Raw genomic sequence first — 24704 nt, 5'->3', positions numbered from 1 at the left:
ACTTAAAGGGACACCTATAGAAATATTGCAGTTCTATAGATTGAGGGTAGCAGCGTCAGAGTGGTGGGAGTGTTGTCCGATTTAACCACCTGAAAATGACCTTGTAGTTTTCATATGTAACTCCTATGGATGTTGGAGGATTCTTGCCACCTTATATTATATAACAAGATCATAGCAAGAACCCCAGTATCTGAGACCAAATATGCTGTTAGAATTAGGCATGGAAATTCAGCCCAATATGTGGAGTAAAATGTGTGCTCTCACCCAGCAAGTATCATTAAATTCAACATTCAACCTAATACAGTTTAAAATGTTACACATGTTGCATTATACACCGGGTGCCCTTAAGAAAATGTACCCTGACCAGGAGAGCAAGTGCCCACAATGGGGGGCTGCAGGCTATCTGCACATGCTGCAGGATTATCCCGAACTGCTTGAATTTTGGGGTCATGTTTATGCCACACTATCAGAGTGTACAGCTGGAAAGATCGCCCACTAGTGCCCTGTCTGTTGTCTGAGACCTGGTCATAAACGGGTGTAAAATATCATTTCCAAACATGGGGTTTATGATAGCCAAAAGAAGCATCCTTAAGAATTGGCGGGACTGTCGCTAAGGGAGCTCACGTGGGCCAAGAATGTGAAGAAGCCTTTATTTCAATACAGTTGTGATGAATCCAGTGGACTTATCACGGAAGAACATCTGCACACTCCAAACTGGCAAGCTGGTGAAGGAACCACACCTGAGAAGCGCAAGCAACATTGTGTGATTTCTTAATTCCAATGGCCGAGGATTTCTCCAATAAACACACTAGTAAGTGGGTTTGACAATCATTTAATTCAATCAAGAAAAAGGCTTTCACGAAAGGGCTGACACACCACCAGAAGGATAGTGGCCAAGTGAGCTGCTTACATTACAGATCCAATACCTTTTATACAAAAATACTAACATTGAGTCCTATGGCTGACAAAAATAAGACACACCTAGACATGGAATTTCCTGCCCAAAACACTTTGGCGGTTTTCCCAGGACAGGGACTGTTTTCGCATACATTGCAGGAAGGAGCACAAAGGCCAGACAAGGACTGTTTTCACATTATTGCAGAAAGGAGCACAAAGGCCGGACAAGGGCTATTTTTACATATATTTCAGGAAGGAGCACAAAGGCCAGACAAGGGCTGTTTTACATACATTTCAGGAAGGAGCCCAAAGGGCGGACAAGGGCTGTTTTTACATACATTTCAGAAATGAGCACAAAGGCCTGACATTCTGTATATATGAGTCATAGTTGGTGTGATGGTGAAGAAGTGGCAGCGACCCGAGATACTGTGCGAAGGGAGGGTACGGAACAGAACAGCATGGAGGGGGTGTAAGCCAACGGATCAAATAATGCTACCCTTGAGTGAAGCAAGTGAAATAAAACACATACAGACTACATATCCCAGAATGCCCCACCAAATACGGCATCAGTATAAAAGCCAGAATATGGGAAAGGAAAATAAGCAAGGGAGACGGGAAAACATGCTTCCATATTCAGGCAGACCCCCACAGTCAGTGACTAAAACCAAGGCTAACACATCGAGGGCTGAGCAGGGAGGAGGAGGGGAATTAGCATCAGGTGTTGGGAAACCGTTGCTGGGAACACCCGGTGGTAATTACTGGGGAGGAGGGACACCTGGGTTAAAAGCATCACCAAACCACTCAGAGGGGGTCTTGTTTTGCAGGAGTGGAAGGAGGCTGACAGAGCGGCCCCGGAGTGGAGCGAGGCCAGTCCCAAGTACCAGTGGGCGTACTAGGGAAGAGAGAAAGAACCGCCGGAGAACGCCCTACCAGACCTCCGGTCAAAGTCGGCTGCGCAGCAGAGGAAAGCGCCTGAAGGGAAAGGAGCCTTAAGCAGCGTGAGGACGGACTTTGGGAGGTTTTTTTTGTTTTATGTTTCTTCGATTTCGGGGCGGACAGGCCAGTGGGCTGAGTCTCGGAAAGCCTACAGCCGCAAGCCTGATGAAAGCACCGAAGGAAGTTCGGGACATTTACTTAAAGAGAAGGGCTTGCGAAGACCACGCTCGAGCCCGCTACGAACTGTAAGCTACATTTCCTTGAAGGGAGGAAGTCCCTTAATTTTTGGTTTTGCTTACAACAGCGTGAAACTGGTGAGCTGTGTAATAAACTTTTGTTGAACACCTTATTGTCTCTGGCTCACTACTTAACAGTGGTGGCAGCGGTGGGATTGTGAAGTGACACGTCTACCCGACAGAATGGAGGCAGTCTTAAAGGCATTGGCTGAATGCCAACAGCAGTTGCAACAACTGGTGCAGGTGCAAGGCCATCAGGCCCAAGCGGACAGACAAGCCCTACAACAAGCTCTACAAGTGCAAACAGCAGCTCAAGAGCAGGGCAGGGAAGCCTTGAGAATTTTTGGGGAATCCGTTGCGGCACATCATGCTCATCCAACCATTCCTCCTACCGTGCTACAAAAATACCAGGCGGGAGACGATCCCAGCTTCTTCTTTGTGAATTTCGAACAAGTAGCACGGGCAGCGCAATGGCCACAGGACAGATGGCCATTCTTCTTGGCACCACTACTCGCTGGAGTAATGCAAGGAGCCTATCAGGCGGCCAACCCTACCGGGGACACCCCATATGCAGATATCAAGAAGTCAGTACTGGAGAGGCTAGGGATGGACGAGGAATCCTATAGGCTCCAATTTCGGGAAACACGACTAAAACCCGGCGAAAGCCCAAGGCAGCTGTTTTATCGAGTACAAGACTTAACGGAGAAGTGGCTGCAACCCCATACCGCCATGATTGGCCATATCAAAGAAAAGGTAATGCTGGAGCAATTCATTGAGGCCCTACCAGGTCCCATCCAACGGTGGATTAGGCAACATCATCACCTGACACTGTTGGAAGCCATAGATGTGGCCACAGCATATCAAAAAGCTGGGACACCACACACTTTTACGGCCCTTCCAGTAAGGTATCACACTGAAACTCCCTCCTTGCACAGTAATCACAGGGGAGGTACGCAGCAGCCGCAGAACAGACCAGAGATTAAGCCCAATAACGGAACCAGCATACTGAAAGGGCAGGCGCCCCAATGCTTTGAATGCAGGCAATGGGGGCACATTGCCCAGTTCTGTGCCAAGAGAAACAAAACAGAACCCATGGAGATCGGAACCTTACAACAGCACGGACAGCGGAAGAAACTGCCTTATGTGATTGAGGTAACAGTGGATGAACATCCCCAAAAAGCCATGATGGATAGCGGCAGCAGACAGACGGCCATCCACCCGCATGTGAGTGAGCAAGACCCAGGACAGGTGAGAACTATTGACATTAAATGTGTACATGGGGATATAAAAGGGTACCCTACGAGAGACGTTGTGATAGGGTTACAGGGTAAAGAGATACCAATTAAAGTGGCCATTATCCCCACCATACCCGCTCCCGTCCTAATAGGGACAGATGTTCCAGATTTTGATAAATGGTTACAAGAAGCCCCTTTTTCCCAAACGGAGATCAAATGACGGGACATAAGAGAGAAGGCCTCAAGGACTCCGCAGAACAGATTGGCCTAAAGAACAATTACGCTGCTAATTACTCGTCAAACAGATATTGGATGTGCATTGCATGTGCCATGAACGTATTGCTTTTCCTTTTTCTTTCTTTTCTTTGTTAATTGAACCTGTAGATACAGGTCGTTATTGTATGCTTATGTTAAAACCCTAAAATAAAGTGTTTAAAAAAAGTACCTTATAGAGAAAAAAAATAATAAAAGAAAACTGCGTTGCAGACATAATGCATGGAAAAGAAGACAAATAAATAAATAAATAAATTAAAAAAAAAAAAAAGGAACCAGAAAAGGAAGAATAAATTGAATGGGAAAAAAGAAGTGGATATTGCACTCATAGACTGGTGAGTGGGGGACCATCTTCCCTCCTTCAGGACCGAAGCTGGTCTGGACGAAACCCTAAAAAGGGCATGCGAGCAAGCCTTAGCAATAAGAGAAAATCCGGTTACCACTCCATACTTCAAGGAGAATCATGGGTATACTATAGTGTAACCTGAGGCCCAGACAACTGAGAGAAAGAACAATTGTTGGTTCCCCGGTCATATCGGAAGACCCTGATTCAACCAGCTCATGATTACTCAACAGGGGGCCACTTAGCAGAAAATATGATTGGGGAAAAGGGTGCTACAAAACATCTACTGGCCTGGAATATATGCAGACATAGCCAGATATTGCCAGGAGTGCGTCATTTGTCAGAAAACGAGCAACCACATACCGGCCCGAGCACCCTTTTAACGAATGCCCCTGATCAAGGAGCCCTTCCAGAGGATAGGAATGGACATTGTGGGGCCATTAGAACCATCCAGTCTAGGGATCCGGTTCCTCCTAGTAATAGTGGATTACGCCACCAGGTATCCCGAGGCTTTCCCTTTAAGAGGAACCTCAGCGAGACAAGTATGCAATGTCCTATTACCTTTCTTTGCTCGAGTGGGCATACCCATGGAGATAGTAACAGACCAAGGGAGCAATTTCATGTCGGTGGTGATGAAGGCGGTGTGCAAAACCCTAGGAATAAATCACTTGAAAACCTCAGTGTACCACCCACAAACAGATGGGTCGGTGGAACGATACAATAAAACAATTAAACAGATGATAAGGAGAGCCACCTGCCCCACCGGATTGGGGTGGGAGAGGGTTTTGCCATGGGTATTAATGGTTCTGAGGAATACCCCGCAATCATCAACGGGATACTCACTTTTTGAGTTATTGTTCGGTAGACAACCCAAGTCGGTGCTGAGATTATTGTATTGTTTTGCAGTATTTGTATTGTAGTATTTGTACCGCACACCTGACGCGCTGAATCGTAACTGGGCACAGATATTTCAATTGAACATTTGACTATGAATGGTCCACTGGATCTTATGAGAGTTACGTAGCATAATCACTCTTTCAGAGGCCTAACAGAACAAATAGGTCTTTACAGCCCTCCGGAAAACCGAGAGGCTTTTAATATCACGGAAGGAAACCTGGGAACAACAAGAAGAAAAGTCCCTCACAGAATATGTTAGTGACCTGAGGGAGCAACTGGGAAAACTGAAAGACTATGCTCAAGAAAACCTGGGTAGGGCCCAAGAAAAACAAGAAAAATACTATGATCAGGGAAGTAGGCCTAGATCCTTTAAGATAGGGGATAAAGTTCTGGTGTTACTGCTTACCCACACGAACAAAATGCTGGCTCAATGGCTCGGGCCTTATCAGATAACCAAAATCCTGGGGCCGGTGAACTATAAGGTGGAACAACCCGAACGGAAAAACAAATATCAGAACTATCATATCAATCAACTCAAGCTGTGGAAAGAAGGAACCCAGAGTGTGCTATGTTCGGCGCTATCGGATATGTCGATCCCAGAACAAATGGTTCCGAACAGCCCTAGTAGCCTACAGGATGTTCAAGTAGGGGAACACTTGAATGAGACACAAAGAACTGAATTGTTTGATACTTTGAACCCGGTAACTGGGACATTTTCAGGCATTCCCACGCGAACACATATGGCTACCCATTCCATACCCACAGAGGATGGTAAAATAGTACACCTTAGACCGTACCGAATTCCGGAGTCAAAACGTGGGGAGATTGCCAAGGAGATAGAAAACATGCTGACACTGGGAACAATTGTGCCTTCAAAAAGTGCCTGGTGTTTTACAGTAGTCCTAGTACCAAAACCAGATGGTACCACCATGTTCTGTATGGACTTTCGGCAGTTGAATGCCATATCCCGATATGAAGCATATCCAATGCCCAGGATTGTTGAGCTCATAGAAAGACTGGGTTCCACCGCCTTCCTGAGCACCCTGGATTTAACAAAAGGTTATTGGCAGATTCCCCTCGAGCCTGCCGACCAAGAGAAAACAGCATTTGCAACACCCCAGGGCTTATTTCAATTCACGGTTTTACCCTTTGGGCTACATGGAGCCCCAGCCACCTTTCAAGCCCTATTGGATAAAATATTACGACCCCATGAACAATATGCAGCTGCCTATTTGGATGACATTGTAATTTACAGCAATACGTGGAACGAATATTTGTCGAATTTAATCAGAGTAATACAGGCATTAAAAGAGGCAGGTGTACACATTAACGCAAAAAAATCTAAACTGGCAGCCCAGACTACCAAATACCTGGGTTATGCTGTGTGGGGGGGGGGGGGTAATAACACTGCTATTGGACTAAATTCAAGCCCTACAAAAACTGCGAATGTCTGAAACCAGAAAAGAAATTCGAGCCTTTCTAGGATTTGTTGGGTACTATAGAAGATTCCTGCCCCATTTTTCGACCATAGCGGCCCCCCTCACGGACTCACTGAAAACAAACCGTCCCCTGCAAATCACCTCAGAGGCAAAGCAGGCTTTTCAAACATTGGTACGGATGATCTCAACTCAGCCTGTACTCCACTGTCCAGACTTTACCAAAGAATTCTACTTACAGGTAGAGGCCTCGGGATGTGGGCTGGGAGCAGTCCTATCACAGGGGACGGAGGAAAACCTGTGCCCTATCGCCTTCATAAGTAGGAAACTCCTTCCCCATGAGATCCTGTACTCCACCCTGGAGAAGGAATGCCTAGCAATCAAGTGGGTGGTGGAGTCCCTAAGGTATTACCTGCTGGGGAGGCGTTTTACCCTCTTTACTGATAATGCCCCTCTGAAATGGTTGGCTACCCAGAAAGACTCCAACCATCGAGTCCTAAGATGGTTTATGACGCTACAACCATACAACTTCACAACAGTACATAAGCCTGGAAAGTATCAGTTGGTGGCTGATTACTTATCCCGAGCCAAGGACCTGCCTGAACGGCATGGGTCTTTGGGGGGATTATGTATGGTGAAGAAGTGGCAGCGACCCGAGATACTGTGCCAAGGGAGGGTACGGAACAGAACAGCAGGGAGGGGTGTAAGCCAACGGATCAACTAATGCTACCCTTAACTGAAGCAAGTGAAATAAAACACATACAGACTACATATCCCAGAATGGCCCACCAACTACGGCATCAGTATAAAAGCCAGAATATGGGAAAGGAAAATAAGCAAGGGAGATGGGAAAACACACTTCCATATTCAGGCAGACCCCCACAGTCAGTGACTAAAACCAAGGCTAACACATCGAGGACTGAGCAGGGAGGAGGAGGGGAATTAGCATCAGGTGTGGGGAAACCGTTGCTGGGAACACCTGGCGGTAATTACTGGGGAGGATTGGCACCTGGGTTAAAAGCATCACCAAACCACTCAGAGGGGGTCTTGTTTTGCAGGAGTGGAAGGAGGATGACAGAGCGGCCCCGGAGTTGAGCGAGGCCAGTCCCGAGTACCAGTGGGCGTTCTTGGGAAGAGAGAAAGAACCTCCGGAGAACGCCCTACCAGACCTGCGGTCAAAGTCAGCTGCGCAGCGGAGGAAAGCGCCTGAAGGGAAAGGAGCCTTAAGCAGCGTGAGGACGGACAGTGGGAGTTTTTTTTTGTTTTATGTTTCTTCAATTCAGGGGCTTGACAGGCCAGTGGCCTGAGTCTCGGAAAGCCTACAGCCGCATGCCTGGTGAACGCACTGAAGGAAGTTCGGGACATTTACTTAAAGAGACGGGCTTACGAAGACCACGCTCGAGCCCGCTACGAGCTGTAAGCTATATTTCCTTGAAGGGAGGAAGTCCCGTCATTTCTGGTTTTGCTTACAATAGCGTGAAACTGGTGAGCTGTGTAATGAATGTTTGTTGAACACCTTATTGTCTCTGGCTCAGTACTTAACAGTTGGTCAAAACATGTTCAGGATGCAGCTGCAAAGTTCATGTGGGGAACACATAAACTAGCTGTCTCATTAGTTTCAGGATCCAATTGAAATATACTGTGCACAGCGTTTTGTCTTGCTGAGGCAAATAAAATGGCAGTCTTACAAAAATGGATTTTATATTAACAATCAGAGATGCTGGAAGGAACCAGTGAGTCTGCCCAAAGCAGCTTGGGACCCCAGGGCGTTCTGACGAACGTGCCAACACGTGATTTAATGGTACGAGATTGCTGATGCAGAAAATACAGAGTGTGATTGAATGCAGTCAAGGCAAAGTACCAATTCAACAATCAATAAGAGTAATGTTTGAATGCAAACAAGGCAAAGTACAAAGGAAGCCCCAATCAAGTACAGATGCATGCAATGACAGTGTGGGGGAGAAGTTTGAGCAAAGGTGTTTGAGCAAATATTACCATAGACAGATATACCAAGCAGCTCAAGATATATGCTATTGTGGTATAGCTAAATAACTGTAAAACGCATAAAAAGTCCTGGTAGGCGAATACCCCAGGCAGCAGAAGTATTAAAGAACTGTGAATTGCCTAAGAAGTCCTGGTAGACGAGTACACCAGGCAGTTGAAATTGTATAAAGATTCCTGCCAGGGGAGTATACCAGGTGATCTGAAAAACCCTAAAGAGAAGTCCTGGCAGACGAGTACACCAGGAGCTGAAATTGTTTACAGATTTCTGGCAGGGGAGTATACCAGGTGATCGTCAAAGTTACAAGAACTTCTACAGACAGACTGTTAAAATACCTTTTGTTTGAACAAGAACTTTGTGAGTACAGTGAAGACACAAAGGAACTGTTACTTAAAGAAACCTGTTTAAGAATCCAGGGCAAGGGGACCACCCTCTGGATCAAGGATCTTTACCTTGGAGAACATTTTCATTGGAGGTATTCTTATGCTTTTGAACACTTTTTCTAACAACTGGTCAAAGACATTTCCTTGTACCCTTTGTGGTTTGTTTATAGTATTGTGATGGTCAGGATAAGACGTTTTGGACACAAGCACAGCTTTTCAGTTACTGACATCCTAACACAGACAGATCCTTCATTTTTGGTTTCTAGGTGGGGACGTTCCTCTTTAGAATAAGGCCAGAGAGGTGTTTTCCCAATCCATTTGTATTTGATAAAAAATGTCTTTTACCAAAAACTTAACTACCTTGTGTCCGGCTCTCATTTCTGACTCCTCTGATAGGTACCCAAAATAATGTGATATTATCTGTACATAAGTGTTATTCTATACTGCTGTTATTGCTTTGTGGGTACAACTTGTGCAAATAAAGTTATAAAAAAACATTATTTTGCATAGGGTTGCCATCCTTCTTTAATGGCAGAACAGGTTTGGAAAGGTTCACAGATCAATGCCAGTTGTTATTATTCACTCAAAGCCCCCACTCCTCTGTGTTGCCCAAGCCAATGAATAGTCAGGTACATTTAGGCAGGTCTCCAAACCCATGAAGTCCTGACCCTCCAGGGAGCCAGTCCATCCTGTACCCAGTGAACCTCTCAATTGAGGAGTCAATCAGAGTGGGTGCACTTACTGAAATAATAAATCGGATCTTTTTGCATCAGGTTGCCTTGTCTCAAGATGGAAATGGTTGTCACTTGAGTAAGGCAGTGAATAGGAAACAAGTGATTCCTGCTGCAGATAGGATCAGACATTGAATTGGCTGACCAAACATGTTATCCAGCATGGAAATATCATTTCTAGTGTGGAATTTGCTGTCTAGTACTGCTGTGGTAAAATCTTGAAAGAAAATGTCTGCTTGGACACTGTCAGGGGAAATATCCCACTCACTCCCTACTCCCCACTCCCTAAAAGTTGTTGTATGTGCTCAGAAGTATTCTGAATACAAGTAGCACTTTCTAAAAAACAGAATAAATAATAGTTCATAACATTTCGTGAATGCCTACACCTAGGCACAAGAAACACTAATTGTTTTTTCCTTTTGTCTCAGCAGTTTGTCACTGTCATCAGAGTTGAAAGGACACGACCAGGCTCCACAGCTCACTACATTTCCTCTGTCTCAGGTGAAGTCTCTAGAAGTGCAGGAACTGAGTCATTGCTGTGAATTTTAGGACTGTAGCGAGGCTCAGGGCCCACTGCACCCCACCAGGGGCCAAGGTGACACCATATATGAGGGTTGTGTAGTGCAGTATCTCAGTGTGCTAGCCGGTCAGACTCTGTATGTGAATCCTGAGCTTAGAGCTAGGCAGAAGGTCTAAACTATGTACTGTAGATACCCAGAAATTCCTCTATGATTTCTGATTTCATCTAGTCTTTATGTTCATTCATTACGTCTCAGAACTTTGCTTTAGCCAATCTTTTGTTGACTGCATAATGGTCGCCGCCAATTTGTTCTGTGGAATGTTGATAGAGAATGTTTATATTTCTTGCCTTCAAACTCTATCATAGATCGTTCCTTCCTGTAATAGTTCTGGAATCTGCCCGTTAAGCGCCATGTTGCCCATTATGGCCATTCAAAAGCTCACAAATAAATAAATTAGTTTCATTCGGCCGCATGGCAACCCTAAATTGTCCTAAATGAGATTCAGGTTCTCGGTTAGGTGCAGAACAGTAGTGTGCCAAGTAGAGATAGGAGCCTCACCAAGTCTGTTCAGACATTAGTGGAGTGCAGGACAGGGGAAGGAGACTGCGCTTCAGGTGAGCAGTACCAGGTAGGAAGTAGCCGCACAGTCCAGTATGGATTGTCCGGTTAGTGTCTGCTGGGAGTGTACTAGCTGCAAGCGTACTAGCTGTAAGCTGCTGGTTAGGTATAAATACTTCCTAAAGCAACTATAGCTGGAAGGCGTACGAAAGAAACTCCAATTACAACCCTCTGGCTCAAGGCATTATGATTTGTACTGGTTGCTTTTATGATTTACCCAACAATGTTGCTTGATGCATCCTCATCTGACACCTTATCAGGGTCAGGAATACTGCATGCACCGCTTGAAGCACCCTAAGCCACTGCAGAAGAGGATATCCAATTTACTTTCTTTTTCCAGGGCTAGTTGGGACGTAGTCCCATGCTTGAGGCAATTGGATTTGACCACCGCCCGCTATGTTATGCAGGACATGCTGGAGGTGCATGGTTGATCCCCCTAATCCCCTCAACCTATCCCTTGTTTTGTCTGTGTAGGCAGCACTTGAGCACTACTGTCCATAGAACTCCATGGGGGTCAGGAAGGAAGTACTCTTGGGGGAGAAGACGGAAGAAGTGGGGACAATATCACCTCAGTTATTGGAGCCACCACCACAGAGAATTGCAACCCCCACCAAGTAGAAAAATAAGCTTAGCAAAAGACAGAGATTTGCGAGCGCAGCCTGCGCCGAACTGCGGACTTCACCTGCTCCTGCTTGTGAGGCCCCATCCAGATCACAGACTTGAAAATGTATACAAGGGTAGAGCTAGTGAGATAAAACCCCACTAGAAACTGCCATTGGGTGTTGATTTCACCCAAGAAGGTGGAAGTGTGTCATGTTATTTTAACATGCAGAGCGGACGGTCTGCAAGCCAGGAGGCTAAGGTGGAATGCAGAAAGGATGTGGGAAAGATGAAAGTGGAGTTGAACCTGCAAGTGATAAAAGCAGAGGAGAGATAACAGTAGAGAGCAAAAGAAGGAGGCAGAAAAAAGAGGGGGAAGATGGATTGGAGAAGGAGAGAGAAGAGCGGTAGAGGAGGTTTGGGAAGAGAAAGGAGTGCGAGAGGGAGAATAAAGAAAAGAACAGAGAAGGTGGTAGAAAAAGAGCTGAAGGAAGATGTTAGCGAAGGCAAAGGAGCAGAGGATGGAAAACGAATAAAGAGAAGAACAGAGGAAGTGGTAGGAAATGGGGGGAAAAGGTGATGAAGGAAGAGCAAAACAGCATGGTATATGTGAAGGCATCATGAAGTACGACACAGAGAACAGATTCAAGATTCAAAATAAAGTAATTTATTAACTCAAATGTCAGGATGGCAGAAAGCTTAACTTGCCCTATGCTAAAGTGGGATTGCCCTGTCTGAACTAAACTAAGGAAGGTCTCAGTCAAAGAGTTCAACTTGAAAGTCTGTCTGTGTACGAAAACTATGCTTGCCCTCACAGCTAAAGTGAAACAATGTGTAGGGTGTCAATAATCAAATAAATGGTGATCAACACAAAGTTCTGAGCTGCTTCCAGCTCTCAGCTTCTTCTTCAGCTCCCCTTCCACAGGTTAAGTTCAAGTACCACACTTCTGCACAATTCTCGGGGTTCCCTTCCCAAAGTTCCAAATAGCACAGTTCAAAGAAAAGATGGTCTTGAGGCTTCTTATCGAGACAACAGATATAAATCCTCGGGGTTCCCTTCCCCAAGTTCCAAATAGCACAGTTGAAAGAAAAGATGCTCTCAAGGCTTCTTCTTGAGACAACAGTTATAACTCCTTCCATCTCAGGGCTCCCTTCCCCAAGACCTTAGCTCTGCAAAATATACCTCTTTCAGTCTTTTAAACATTGATGAGGTTATCACAGTTCAGGGCTCACTGGTCTAAGCGCAGTTGTCAGACCACACCGTCCACCCATCACAGGTCATGCAACCAGGATTCCTCTCATTGTTGGCCTCTTGGCTTTGGTTGACAATATTCACCCTTCTCTGGCCTATCCTTGGTAGCCTCCCGGCTCTACCAGATAAAGTCACACACCTTGTGCCAGTCTTTGGCCTTGCTGCACTGTATTTATTTACAAAGTTACACCTGCCGTCAGTCTTTGTCCTTGCTGCACTGTATTTATTTACAAAGTTCACTTTTTGGCTTTCTTCAGCCCACAATGTACTAAATTTGTCAGATTTGAGTTAAATTGTTGTGCAACATATATTCAATAAATCTTCACAACGTGCCTTTCATTGGGAAAATCCATTTATATTTCTATTGAAAGGTTTCCCAACATGTTTTTAGTTTATTTAGCAATAGTACATTTAGCAAACATTCAAACCATTTCTGTGGCTTGCGCAACGTTTCTTTTCCCTTTTCATGTTCATAACACTTTCTGTGGTGTAAAGCCTTAATTGAATCACAATGGGAAAGGTTGCTAGCGGATATTATTTCTCTTCTTAAGCCTATTATTTGCTTAACAATGGCTTGCCAGTTTTTATCAACTCGCGTTTGGAGTTTACCGGCACGGACAATGCGTTTGCTGATACTGTTGCTTTAAGGTATTGCTCTCGTGTGCATAGCTGCTCAGTGATTCCTGTGTCTCTGAAACTCACCGGCTCATCCACACGCGATGCTGCTGAAGGATTCCTCTGCTTCCACAAGGGTTAGGGGTCTTCAGCTTGCCCTTACGATGCTACGGCGTGGCTCTAACACCCGGTATCAACGAGCACCGGATTTCAGGAAAACAATATCAGCCCAGCTCGTCACTGCTTCCCATTGTGCAAACTCTGCACCTCTGCACACAGGGTTAGGAGTTGTAAAGCCAGTCTCAAGACACGTTGTATCAGTGCTCTCCACTCCCCACAGTGCGCCACAGCTCCTGCTGGCCTTCTCCCACAGTTCACCCTGTTTTCCCCTTACTAGCTGTGCTGGCCTCCTTTTATAGACCTGCAGCCTCTTGACAGGCTGCAGGTGTGAATGTCTAATTAGCCCAGCATGATCACAATCAAAGGGACATGCCTGACCCTCACATCTCTTAGCAGGCATTTTCCTCGTCCCAGTACCAGAGTGGTTAAAGAGTGTAGTCTTCATTGCTCTTAATTGCCTCTTCTTCGTCCCAGTACTGTCAAGAGTCAATTGTGGGGGGAAAAAAGGGAGCTGGCGTACAATAGCTCTTGAAGGTTGGGCGATGGTTAGGTTGGTCATAAATAGCGAAAGGGGTATACTATAACTCACCCATTTTACATGTAAACATTTTTGCCCTTTTCGTGATATGTTGGTACCTGGGGTATCTTCTATCCTTTTCTTGGCCAATGGGACATGAATAACAATATTCCATAACTGCTGTTGGAATAGGGGGTCTTCTTGAAAGGGAATTGTGGAGTACCACATCTCGCCAGAGTATGTCTCACTCCCAGTTCCCAATGACCCTCCACCCAGGTGATCCTCCCCTGCTTCTCCGCCCCCACGGTCAGGATCCAGTAGCGATGACCTTTCCCTGGCCCCGTGCGCAGAGGATCCAAGGGGACTAGGAGTGAGATACCCTCAGGTTTCTCAAAGGTAGCAGCGACGGGGAAGAAGTTAGAGAGATCCAACGAGGGGAGGAGGAGAGGGACATGCAGAGGAAAAGAGAATAGAAATAGCAGAAATTGAAGCATAGAGAAGAAAGAAAGTGAGGTGATGAGACAAGTGTGCTAAGAGAAAGTCCTTAAGACTGCCATCTGCAGTAGATCACAGCAGTTGTGGAAAATCACTATTACACCTGAGTTCCGAGAAAATTCATAAGAGGAATGCCGCAAAGTTCCAAGGAACTACGTGAGAGGGTCCACACACTACTGTTAAGGGAGAAGTAAGCCTGATAACTCTTGGGTACAACAGTTTCCAAAACATCTTGAAGCCTGACCCCTGTACATAAGATCCCTGGCATCAGGGGACGTGTTGCCAGGTATCCTAGAATTCTAGGAGAACCACTGTGAAATCCTCACACACTGAACAAGAGCCAAGAAAAACTTGAATGAATGATAAGAAAGATGTACAGGACACCATAAACACCTGAGACTGAGTAACATGTTTTTCACCAGAAAAGTGGATCTGCATTGGCAGAGAAGGAGGGACTAAGAGTCATGGTCATCAGAAAGGCCAGAACACTTTGTTCTTACGTTAGAATAAATACCCCATATGCTCAAGTAAACTTGATTCCTTATTGTCTGTTGTTTCTAATAAAATAAGTTTACCTTATTTTTTGGCTTTGGGTTGTGTGACAAAGTCACATGGCCAACCTCATATCCAGCCCACTGTCCAAATGAGAGAAAGACTGACGTGCACCCCAGCCGAACCAGTTAAGCATCCTTAGTGTTATCTGGTGCATGGAGAATAAACAATGTGCAAGAGGGAGGAGGACTTTAGAGACCTACCCCACAGTTTATTCTGATGTTACCTCTAAAAAACGCTCTGTTATGCATGTGTACTGTTGTATACTTCTGTAAGGCGCTCCGTTATGTATCTGTGTTGTTGTATATGCTCCTTTGCTTCTCGACACTAGGTCTGCGCTCCAATAAATACCATATTAATAATAACAAGATTTTCCCCAAAGACCATACCAGAGAGTCTCCCGAAATCAGACCCTGGGTGTTAGGGGGACCGACCACCCCTAAGCTATTCCTAAAATCCCTGGGAGTACAACTGGTTGGTAACTACCAGGACCCAAATAAAAAGTTGATTCAGGAATCAATGCATCTCCTAGGAAGCACCATGTTTAGAGCTTCAAATCCTGTAACATATTCCGTAATGCTCCTAAAGCATAGAACACCTTGCCGTTGACTCTTCGTCAGGAAGTCATCCCACGTCAATTTCGTAAACATTTGAAGTCCTTGTTTACATAAACCACAGTGCTGATGCACTTCCTCTGCCACGTCCTGTGCTTCATGTTTTGTCTTTAGTCTGTGTGCCCCCTGATGCCTGTGGGCTTTCGGCGCAGTATCAATAAATGAATAAATAAATACATGGGATGACTTTCAAAAAAGTGGTACTGAACAGTGGGAAGGGCTTGGGAATGTTGGGGAGTGACACCATTCAATGGGCTGTACCCTAGGTGGTCGTCCATGTCCCCAGAGGGTGGTTCCTCCCCATGAGGTCCTACCGTATTAACCCACCCCTAGGTGGACTATTGGGTAGCGGACACACACCACCAGTGTCATGGGAAAGGGAGCCCCCTGGGGAGAAGTGACAACACCTTGTGAATCAACTCACCCTGTCACCCTCAATAAGAGATACTTCACTCTTTCTACCCTCATTAAAAGAAATTATGGGTGACATGTCTTACCTGTGCTTTCTTCGCAGCGCATGTCTTTAGCACAACACCTTTGCATTGGCATATGAGTCTTTAGCGCAATGCAGAGCTGGGGTGTTGGGATCTAGTTCCTTAAGCAGCTGGAGAGTAGGCAGGAAAGAGGCGTGGAAGGGGATGGGTGCCGAGGAAGAACCAGAAGTGTGCAGCAAGGACTGGGCGAATAAGGCAAGTGTGGGGGTGTAAGTTGTAACTGGTAGCGTATGAAATATTTAGCCAGTCCTAGCTTTCAGGCTCACGTTACATTGTGTTACAGTGCTTGTATCCACGCATTTATAATTCAGTTTTACACCTGTCAATGAAAGGATTCACACAAAGGAACTGTGTATGCCTTTTTCCGAGACCAAACGTATTATAAGAACGAAAGAAATATCTTGGGGGAAAAAAGTGGTGACAAAACACATTTTCTAGCATAAGGGTGGTGTAATAGATTTTCGGGCTCCTTAGCTTTGGATGTAAGGGGTGGTAAAAATGAATGTCAGAAACGAGGAAAGGGTGTGTGGATGAGATTGGTACTATTACATCCTGAGAGTGCCGACATCACTGGGTACAAGCCCGCACCCTGCCAAATGAATAAGATGCATCCTTTGCGCATGCATACACACACAAACTCACACATACACACATGAGTGTGTCACACAGCACTCAAATGCACAAGCTCATACACTCATTCAAACACTTACAAACTTTTAGGAAAGATTGTATGCAGTACCCTCTGGGTGAACTACTACAACCCTGATCTCCTGACAATAGGAACCCAAACTTTGGTATAAGTCTGTACTACACAGGTTGGTAGTGTGTTGAGCAGCCAGGCTTATCTCAAGAGGGGTCAATGTGAGCTGTAGGGGAGTTACACAGAGATTCACAGTGAAACATATTAAAATAAACTCTTACACACAAGGTTTCTTGATTAAACAATTATTAATTTATTTAACGGTCAGTTTGAGTAAGCCTTCAGAAGGGGAAATATAATAGCAACACACAAAAACACTTAAAAATACACTCTCTTAGTTTCTCTAAATCAGTAAGTACCCATTTGGGATGGCACACGGACACTTCTTACACCCTCAGGTGATTTAAATAGCTAGGATACTGTGGACATTAATATATCACTGTTGCACTTAGAACAATACTTAGGAGTTTGTCAAAGATAAAAGGTTATTAGAATAAAACAAGAGATCTCACAAATATTCTGAAAATAGGTAAGTACTCTGGAAAATCCCCAATGCAAAGTTAGTTAACCTCTTCCTGGCAGCAAGACAAAACACAATGTCAGTGGGAAGAAGAGTCATTCAGGGAGCCAGGCCAGGCCAAATTTAATTGGACAAAGATCTAGGTGAGCTGAAAAAACTTTTTGCAGGTAAGTAAAAGTCTTGCACAATGTTTTAGAAGTCTTTGTAGAAAAGAAGAAATCAAAGCAGGGCCACAAGCTGATTAGGCTTGTGAGGTAAAGAAGCTGATAGCAACTCTACAGAAGCAACCAAGACAAGTCTCCACTGAGAACAAGCGAGGTTACACAAAAAAAGGTACGTTCTTTTACAGTACCTTTGGTTAGAAGTTATTATAAACTTTATTTATTAATGCACACAGGTATAGCACATACATAAATGTTCAAGATTTCTATCATTACATCATACACAATCACATTCAGGCCGAGTCTGGGTCCTCGGTTTCGGCTTTGTCCAATAGGTACTGTTTATATCTAGTCCATATGTTACTGGGTTTGGAAGTGGGTAGTACCGAGTCTATATATAGCTCCTCTGTATCATTTGTCCATAACATATCCCTGTCCCAGTCCGCCTTGGTCGGTGCATTGCTTTTCCACTTAATTAATATTGCCCTTTTGGCTATCAACAGGCTCAAGTTCAAATGTTTTCGCCATGTCGAGTTCGTCTTCCCCACCGCGTCCAGAAGACACAGCCGAGGTGTCCATTCCATGGGCTGATCCGCCATTTCACCCAGGGCTATGCAAACCTCTGCCCAGTAGTCTTTCAGCTTTATGCATGCCCAGAGCATATGGAAGATATCTGCGGCTGCGTCTTCGGTTTGGCACCTTAAGCAAGTTCCCGGAGCCACGGGGTAGATGCGTTTGAGTCTCACAGGGGTATAGTGTGTCCTGTGTACTATTTTATAATGTATGAGTTTATGTCTAGAATTACATGATATGTATTTGGTCAATGTGCATATCTGGGTCCATTCGTGGTCTTCTATTTGATGCCCCATATGCTGTTCCCACTTATTTCTGGCGTTGTGGTTCCCTGCTGGTCGCATTTGAACTATAGTTTTATATAGTGCAGAGGCTGTGATTTTCTGCGTTCCACCTGTAAATATATATCCCAGCCCCATGTTTATCTCTGGTTCTTCTGGGAAGGTGGGGCATGCATTTTTTATGGTTGCTTTTATACGCATATATTGCAGCTTATGTGTGGTTGTATTCCCCACTATATCCTTGAGATCTTCCCATGTTGCAAAGTGTTTGTCCGGGAATAGCTGTCCCCATTGAACAATGCCTCTAGTACTCCAGTGTGGCTACCTCTCCTTTTAGGGTGAATGGCGGATGGGGGTCACCCCAGATCGGCATGCTCGGGTGGTATAATCTGTCTGTGCCAAATATATCTGCAATTTTGGCCCAAGCTGTGGTCGTTACCTGCATAGGGTCAATAGAGTTGTGGTGTTTGGGGCCTGATCTCGTAATTTTATGAAGCGTTATGGTGGATTCTCCTGCGCGGCGCTCTTGAGGTGAACTCCCCGGGGCGAGAACGTTTGTGGCCCAATGGGCAGCGTAGTGTGCTGTGCTGCCAGGTTATAGAGCTCTAGATCCGGTTGCATCAACCCACCCTGTGGATATGTGTCTGTTAATGCCCTCCAGCTTAGCCTGGGATGTCCTCCCCACACAAAAGTGATGCAGGCGCTTTTCATTTTTGTGAACAGTGCGCAACCTGGCCAGACGGGCACTGTATTAAATAGATAGAACAGTTTTGGAAGTATTATCATTTTGATAAGGGCAATTCTTCCCATCATTGAGATGGGCAGGGCGCTCCAGCGTTTCATCTTTGCGCATAGGGTATCAGCTAATGTGTTATAGTTTAAGGCTCGGGACAGTTGGGCAGTTCTAGCCACGTATGCTCCAAGATCTTGAATATGCATCGGGCTCCAGATGAGACCATGTAGGTCTTGAGGTGCTACTGTGTTTTTTGTGAGTGGGAAAATCTCCGATTTATTGGCATTGTGCCTTAGGCCGGAGAAGTCGCCAAATTTCTTAACTTCTGCCAGGACTTTGCCCAGTGCACAATCTGCATTCTGCAGGTACAGAAGAATATCATCAGCGTATAATGTTATAATTTGTAGTTTACCCTCAATCCACAGTCCGTGTGAACTGTAGCGGGCCACCTTTCGTTAGAAGTTAAACGGTCCCAGCTGACGTCTGTTCCTGTGCAGCTCTGCAGATCCTGTGTTCCTGAGCCTCAGTTATGCGGACAGGAGGGAGGACATCGGAGGACTCCTGCACTATAACGGGACGGTCAGCAACAGAAAAGGACCAACTTCTAATGAGTGGCACTTTGCGGTTTCAGCTCCTCTCCCAAAATAGTCCCAAATAGCACCACTGCGGTCTCTTGGCTGTTGAGATGGGTTTCCTTGCATCTGGGGACCAGCACTCTGTTGAGGTGGCCCAGGCTCGGTCAGTCCTGCTTCCTGGGAGTCCAGAGGATTTCCTGGAGCTCTTGTCCAACTTACAAGCAACGCTCACAAACTGGTGTTCCTCTCCCTGGCTCTACGGTTTCCAGCAGAAACTGCAGTGGAAATTCAACCAAATTTGAGGATGTCCAGGTGGCTTAGTTTGGAGTTGATTGGTCCCACCAACTCAAGGGAAGAAGTCGTCCTTGCAGTACTTTTCTAGTCGAGGCCAATTTGGAGCCTCAGCACAGCAGGAGGGCTTCACTGGGCAAACCAACGGTCCAGGAGTTGCAGCAGGCGTCTCTTCCAAGTTCTTCTTCGGATTCCTTCGTCCAGTGGTCGACTCTGCCTTCCAAACCAAAAAGCCTCGCCTTTTATGCAGGTTTCTCCCATTCATTCTAGCCTGGCTGTCAGTCAGAGATAGCATGGACCTTTTCAACACATACTTGATTCTGCTGGCAATGTCACTGATGTCTGCGCCTTGTACACCCATTGAACCAACCTCGGCCTAATGTGCGCATTGTCTCCCCTGCAGGTGATTCAGGATACCTGCAGTAGACATGTCTCATGACCCCTCTGCGTAATCCACACAATCCAGCTGAGCTGGCATACAACATTGCCCATGGGCATACACGCATCTGTGTGGAAATGGCATTTGGATTGCTGAAGGCATGTTTCCGATGCCTAGACCGTATGGGAGGGGCATTGATGTTTGCACCAGAGAAGGTTGGCAAAATCGTACTTACCTGTGCCATGCTGCACATTTGCTGTCGCAGGCATGTGCCACTGCCCCTGGATGCTGATGGCCAGCCACCTGGGGATGGGAGTGATGATGAAAATGTGCCCGAAGACGGCGCACATGCACACAGGGATGGGGTGAGGGAGGAGAGGTTGGCCAGACAGGCCCTGATGGACAATTATTTTTGATCTATTGGATGGGTGCATGTAACACATATCACTTGTAAAATAAAGAGCACTTTAACACAATCATGAATGTCTATGCTTTGTATGCATAATGAACAGGATTTATTATTAGTTGAACAATCCCCCCTCCCCCCTGTGAACTCCCCAGCATGCACTTCCCCCTCCCCCCTGTGAACTCCCCAGCACACAATCCTCCCTCCCCCTGTGAACTCCCCAAAAAACAGTGCAAGTGGGTCCATGTGCCCAGGGCGCGGCACAACTGTGCTATGGCCACGTCCGCGTCTCTCTGGTGAGCGGTGTGGGAGATTGCGCAGGGAACGGTGCTTGGGCGAAGCCTCCAGGGATCCCTTTGTGGGTGTTGTAGAGGTAGATGGAATAGCTCCTGAGGACTGCAGCTGCTGGCAGAGCAGATTGTTTGCCTCCCACATCTGCTCAGCATGTGCAGATTGGCACTCACACGGCTCGCATACTCTTTGTCCAAATCCTGTCAGGGCCACTGTACAGCCCTCCACCACTCTACGGGTGCGTGCATTATCATGTGCCATGGTCTTGGCAGCATTAAGTATGGCACAGCTTATTGCATTGATGTGGCGGTATGAGCTCAACCGACATGGCCTCATTCTCAGCTGTCGAGCGTCCATCACATCCAGCCGCCCAATTACAGCCGGTACCGTGGCGATGGGTCTGTCAGGTGTGCTGTTGATTGAACTGACAGGTCTGCGCAGGGTGTCATGGTTGATGCTGGGGACATGGCGGTAACTATGATGGGGCTGCTGTGGTTGGAGGGGCTGCCTTCGGGGGAACCATAAGACAGTGTGTCTGTCATGATGCCTACCCCCGGGCATCCGGATCAAGCCCATCAGCCCCGGGAGCAGGCATCCAGACATTTACAAAAACCCCAGCAGCCCCAGCTAGGGGCTGTCTGGGTTCGGTCCTGGCGCATTGAACTCTTTGAACTTGATACTTACCAATCCCGCCTGGGACTTCAGAGTCAATGCTTACCGGAACTCTCCCAACGCCTTCAAACCAGTGAAGTAACTGGTATCTACGCGCCCCTGCAAGACACGCAGGATGGAGAGCTCATCTTTTACGAACATAAGGTGAGGTTACTAAGGGGATATCGGAGGTGATTAGTGGGGGAGAGCAAGAACAGTTGGGAGGCCATCACTAAAACCCACAGGTGGCTAATCCCTGTCTCCACTCGCAGGAAAATACTTCTTCGGGTCCAGCAGACAAGACTAGGCGGGCCAGTCCAGACAGTCATCTCTGCACTACGCATCAGGTTGACGGAGACCGCAGCTGTCCGGGTCCGATCGACACCCCTGTGGGGTCCAGGTGAGCGTAACAGAACACAGAGCCCTTCTAAAAATACCCACCCGGGTGTTATGGAAACCTCGGAAACCGACCAACTGGCCCAATTATTGGGGGAATTTAGGGTGGAAGTACATGCCGCCTGCCAAGAGACTAATGCCCTCAGGGGAGAACTGATTGTCCCAAAGGAGCGTACTGATGATCTGGCTAGGCAACTACTGCAAAACCAAGCTGGGCAAACGCCCCTACCTGGATATGGGGGAAACCCAACCCCCGTTTCATCAAGCAATCCTGTGCAAGTGGTTTTACCAGGAAATATTCCGTTAGCTCCACCCGAACGCTTTGCTGGGGACCCCAAAAGGTTCGCCGTGTTTATAAACCAATGCTGCTTGCACTTTTTATGCAGACCGGGAGCCTTTCCAAATGACCAAGCCAAAGTAGCCTTTGTATTGTCATATCTTAGTGGCAGCGCAGTGGATTGGTCCATTCCGTTAGTCAACCAGGATGATCCTCTTCTCCGGGATTTTCAGGGTTTTCAAAGGAGCATGGAAAAACTATTCGCCAGACACTCACAGGGTCAAGCCCTGGACAACGAACTTTTATCCTTACGACAGGGTAACCAGGATCTGCCAACCTATATTGCAACCTTCAATAGGTTGGTGGTGGAAACCGAGTGGCCGGAGGAAAAACGAATTACATTGTTTCATCGTGGACTTCGGGGAGAACTCAAAGACGTCTTGGCTCAAGATGTGAACCCACCTCATGATTGCACAGAATTTATAGACTTAGTGGTCCAGCTAGACCACCGACTTCAGAACTGAAAGACTGATCGAGCTAAGTTCGAGAATCGGGTATTGGTTAAACCCAACGTTGCCCCCAAAGGAACAGATGCATTTGAACCTATGCAGATCGGGGGGGGGTTAAAGGACCCTTAACTCAAAAGGAAAGAGAAAGAAGACGACAGATGCAGTTGTGTCTGTACTGTGGAACCTCAGGACATTTTCTACGGGATTGCCCTACAAAACCACCCAAGAAGGTGGTAGGAGTTGCTGATAAAAGCCACATAGAGCCTGATTCGGGAAACGACCACGTCCGACAAGCGTAGAGGTCCGCTTGCCGAGCTTAAAGAAGGACACTCAGACCTCGCATCTGATCATCCCAATGGTCCTACTTAATCCCAGGCAGCCATCACGTATGCACGCAGTAAGGGCATAGATAGATAGCGGGGCCGTAGGAAACTATATGGACCACGAATTGGTGTCAAGGATGAATCTACCTCTTTGCAAAAAGACCACTTCAGATGTCATCACCACAGTTGATGGAACTGAGATTGCCTCGGGGCCTGTAACTCATTCCACTACAGAGATGACACTGTTGAGTCAAGATGGGCATCGAGAGACTATTGTGTTTGATCTAATCAAAGCCCCACAGTTCCAGATAATACTGGGGATGCCATGGTTGGAAACACATAATCCTTGTATAGAATGGTGAGAGAAGAGAATAACCTTCCCGGATTGTGCACACACCTGTTACCCGGAGAAAACTTTGAACAAAGGCCTGGCTACAGTCGTTAACCCAATCGTGCAGTTACCTCAGGAATACCAAGAATTTCAGGATGTTTTTCAAAAAGAACAGACCAATACATTACCTCCTCACAGATCATACGATTGTCAAATCGACTTCCTACCCGGTGCACAACCCCCATGCAGTAGAATCTACACCCTCACGGAACCTGAAAATCTTCACCTACGGCAATACTTGGACCAATACCTTGCTAATGGCTTTATTCGTCCTTCCAAGTCTCCTGCATCCTCAGCTTTATTCTTCGTGCCAAAAAAGGAAGGTGACCTTAGAACGTGCATAGATTACCGCGCATTAAATCAGATTACGGTAAAAAAACGATACCCATTGCCTCTGATCCACGAATTACTAGACCAAGTTTAGGATGCTTGTATCTTCACTAAGTTAGATCTCCGAGGGGCATATCATCTGGTACGTGTCAAGAAAGGCGACAAATGGGAGACTGCCTTTCGCACCAAGTACGGATTATTCGAATATCAGGTGATGCCCTTCGGGTTGTGCAATGCACCAGCAGTCTTCCAGTATTTTATGAACAATGTCCTTCGTGAACTCATTGACGTCTGTGTCATCGTATACATAGATGATATTCTAGTGTACTCCTCCTCAGAATCAGACCATGTTAAGCACGTGCGTGCAGTCCTTGAGAAACTACGCCAGCTCAAGTTATATGCAAAATTGGAAAAATATGTTTTTCATGCTACAGAAGTTGAATTTCTTGGATTTATCCTGACTCCAAAGGGAGTCCAAATGGACTCTCGAAAGGTGGACGCAAATTCTCAAGTGACCATCACCCAGTTCAGTCAAAGGGGTACAATGCATGCTCGGATTTGCTAATTTCTACCGCAGATTCATTCCGGACTTCTCCCATGTTGTACACCCCATCACAGCACTTTTGCGAAAAAACAAACGCTTCTTGTGGACCGAAGAGGCTGAAAAGGCCTTCCAAGAGCTGAAAGCGAAATTCACCTCAGCACCTGTCTTAAAGCATCCACGCCCTGAGCTACCATACATAGTAGAAACTGATGCATCCAGTTTAGCCATGGGAGCTGTCCTGTCCCAGAAGGATCCTGAAACCGGTCAACTTCACCCAGTAGCGTTTTGGTCCAGAAAGTTCTCAGCACCTGAGTTAAACTATGCGATTACCCATAAAGAGCTATTAGCTATCAAATCTGCCTTTAAGGCTTGGTGGCACTACCTTCTTGGTTCAGGCATACCATTACCGTAATCACTGATCACCGGAACCTGCAGTATTTTAAAAAAGCCAAAGCCTAATAATCACGACAACTTCGATGGGCATTGTTCTTTGCCGAATTCGATTTCGTGATCACTTATCGACCAGGCTGCAAAAATGGCAAAGCAGATGCCTTATCCCGAATAGGGATGGGAGAAGCATATGCAAACCCGGAACCGGTGCCAATA

The 24704-nt window shown here is 46.2% G+C and overlaps 1 protein-coding gene across 1 annotated transcript in view; it reads left to right on the top strand.

Annotated features, from left to right (window-relative positions):
* The window catches only part of BRME1 (break repair meiotic recombinase recruitment factor 1), an 837863-nt gene that overhangs the window by 113846 nt on the left and 699313 nt on the right, over positions 1-24704 (top strand). The window contains exon 4 of the mRNA XM_069652891.1: positions 9798-9870. Coding sequence (XP_069508992.1) covers positions 9798-9870 — 73 coding nt within the window. The remainder of the gene's footprint in view (positions 1-9797; positions 9871-24704) is intronic.

This window comes from Ambystoma mexicanum, chromosome 3q, assembly GCF_040938575.1.
Source record: "Ambystoma mexicanum isolate Mex_15411 chromosome 3q, UKY_AmexF1_1, whole genome shotgun sequence".
NCBI classification, from domain to species: domain Eukaryota; kingdom Metazoa; phylum Chordata; class Amphibia; order Caudata; family Ambystomatidae; genus Ambystoma; species Ambystoma mexicanum.
The sequence above is the reverse complement of the archived record's forward strand: the minus strand, read 5'-3'. Positions and strand labels throughout refer to the sequence as shown.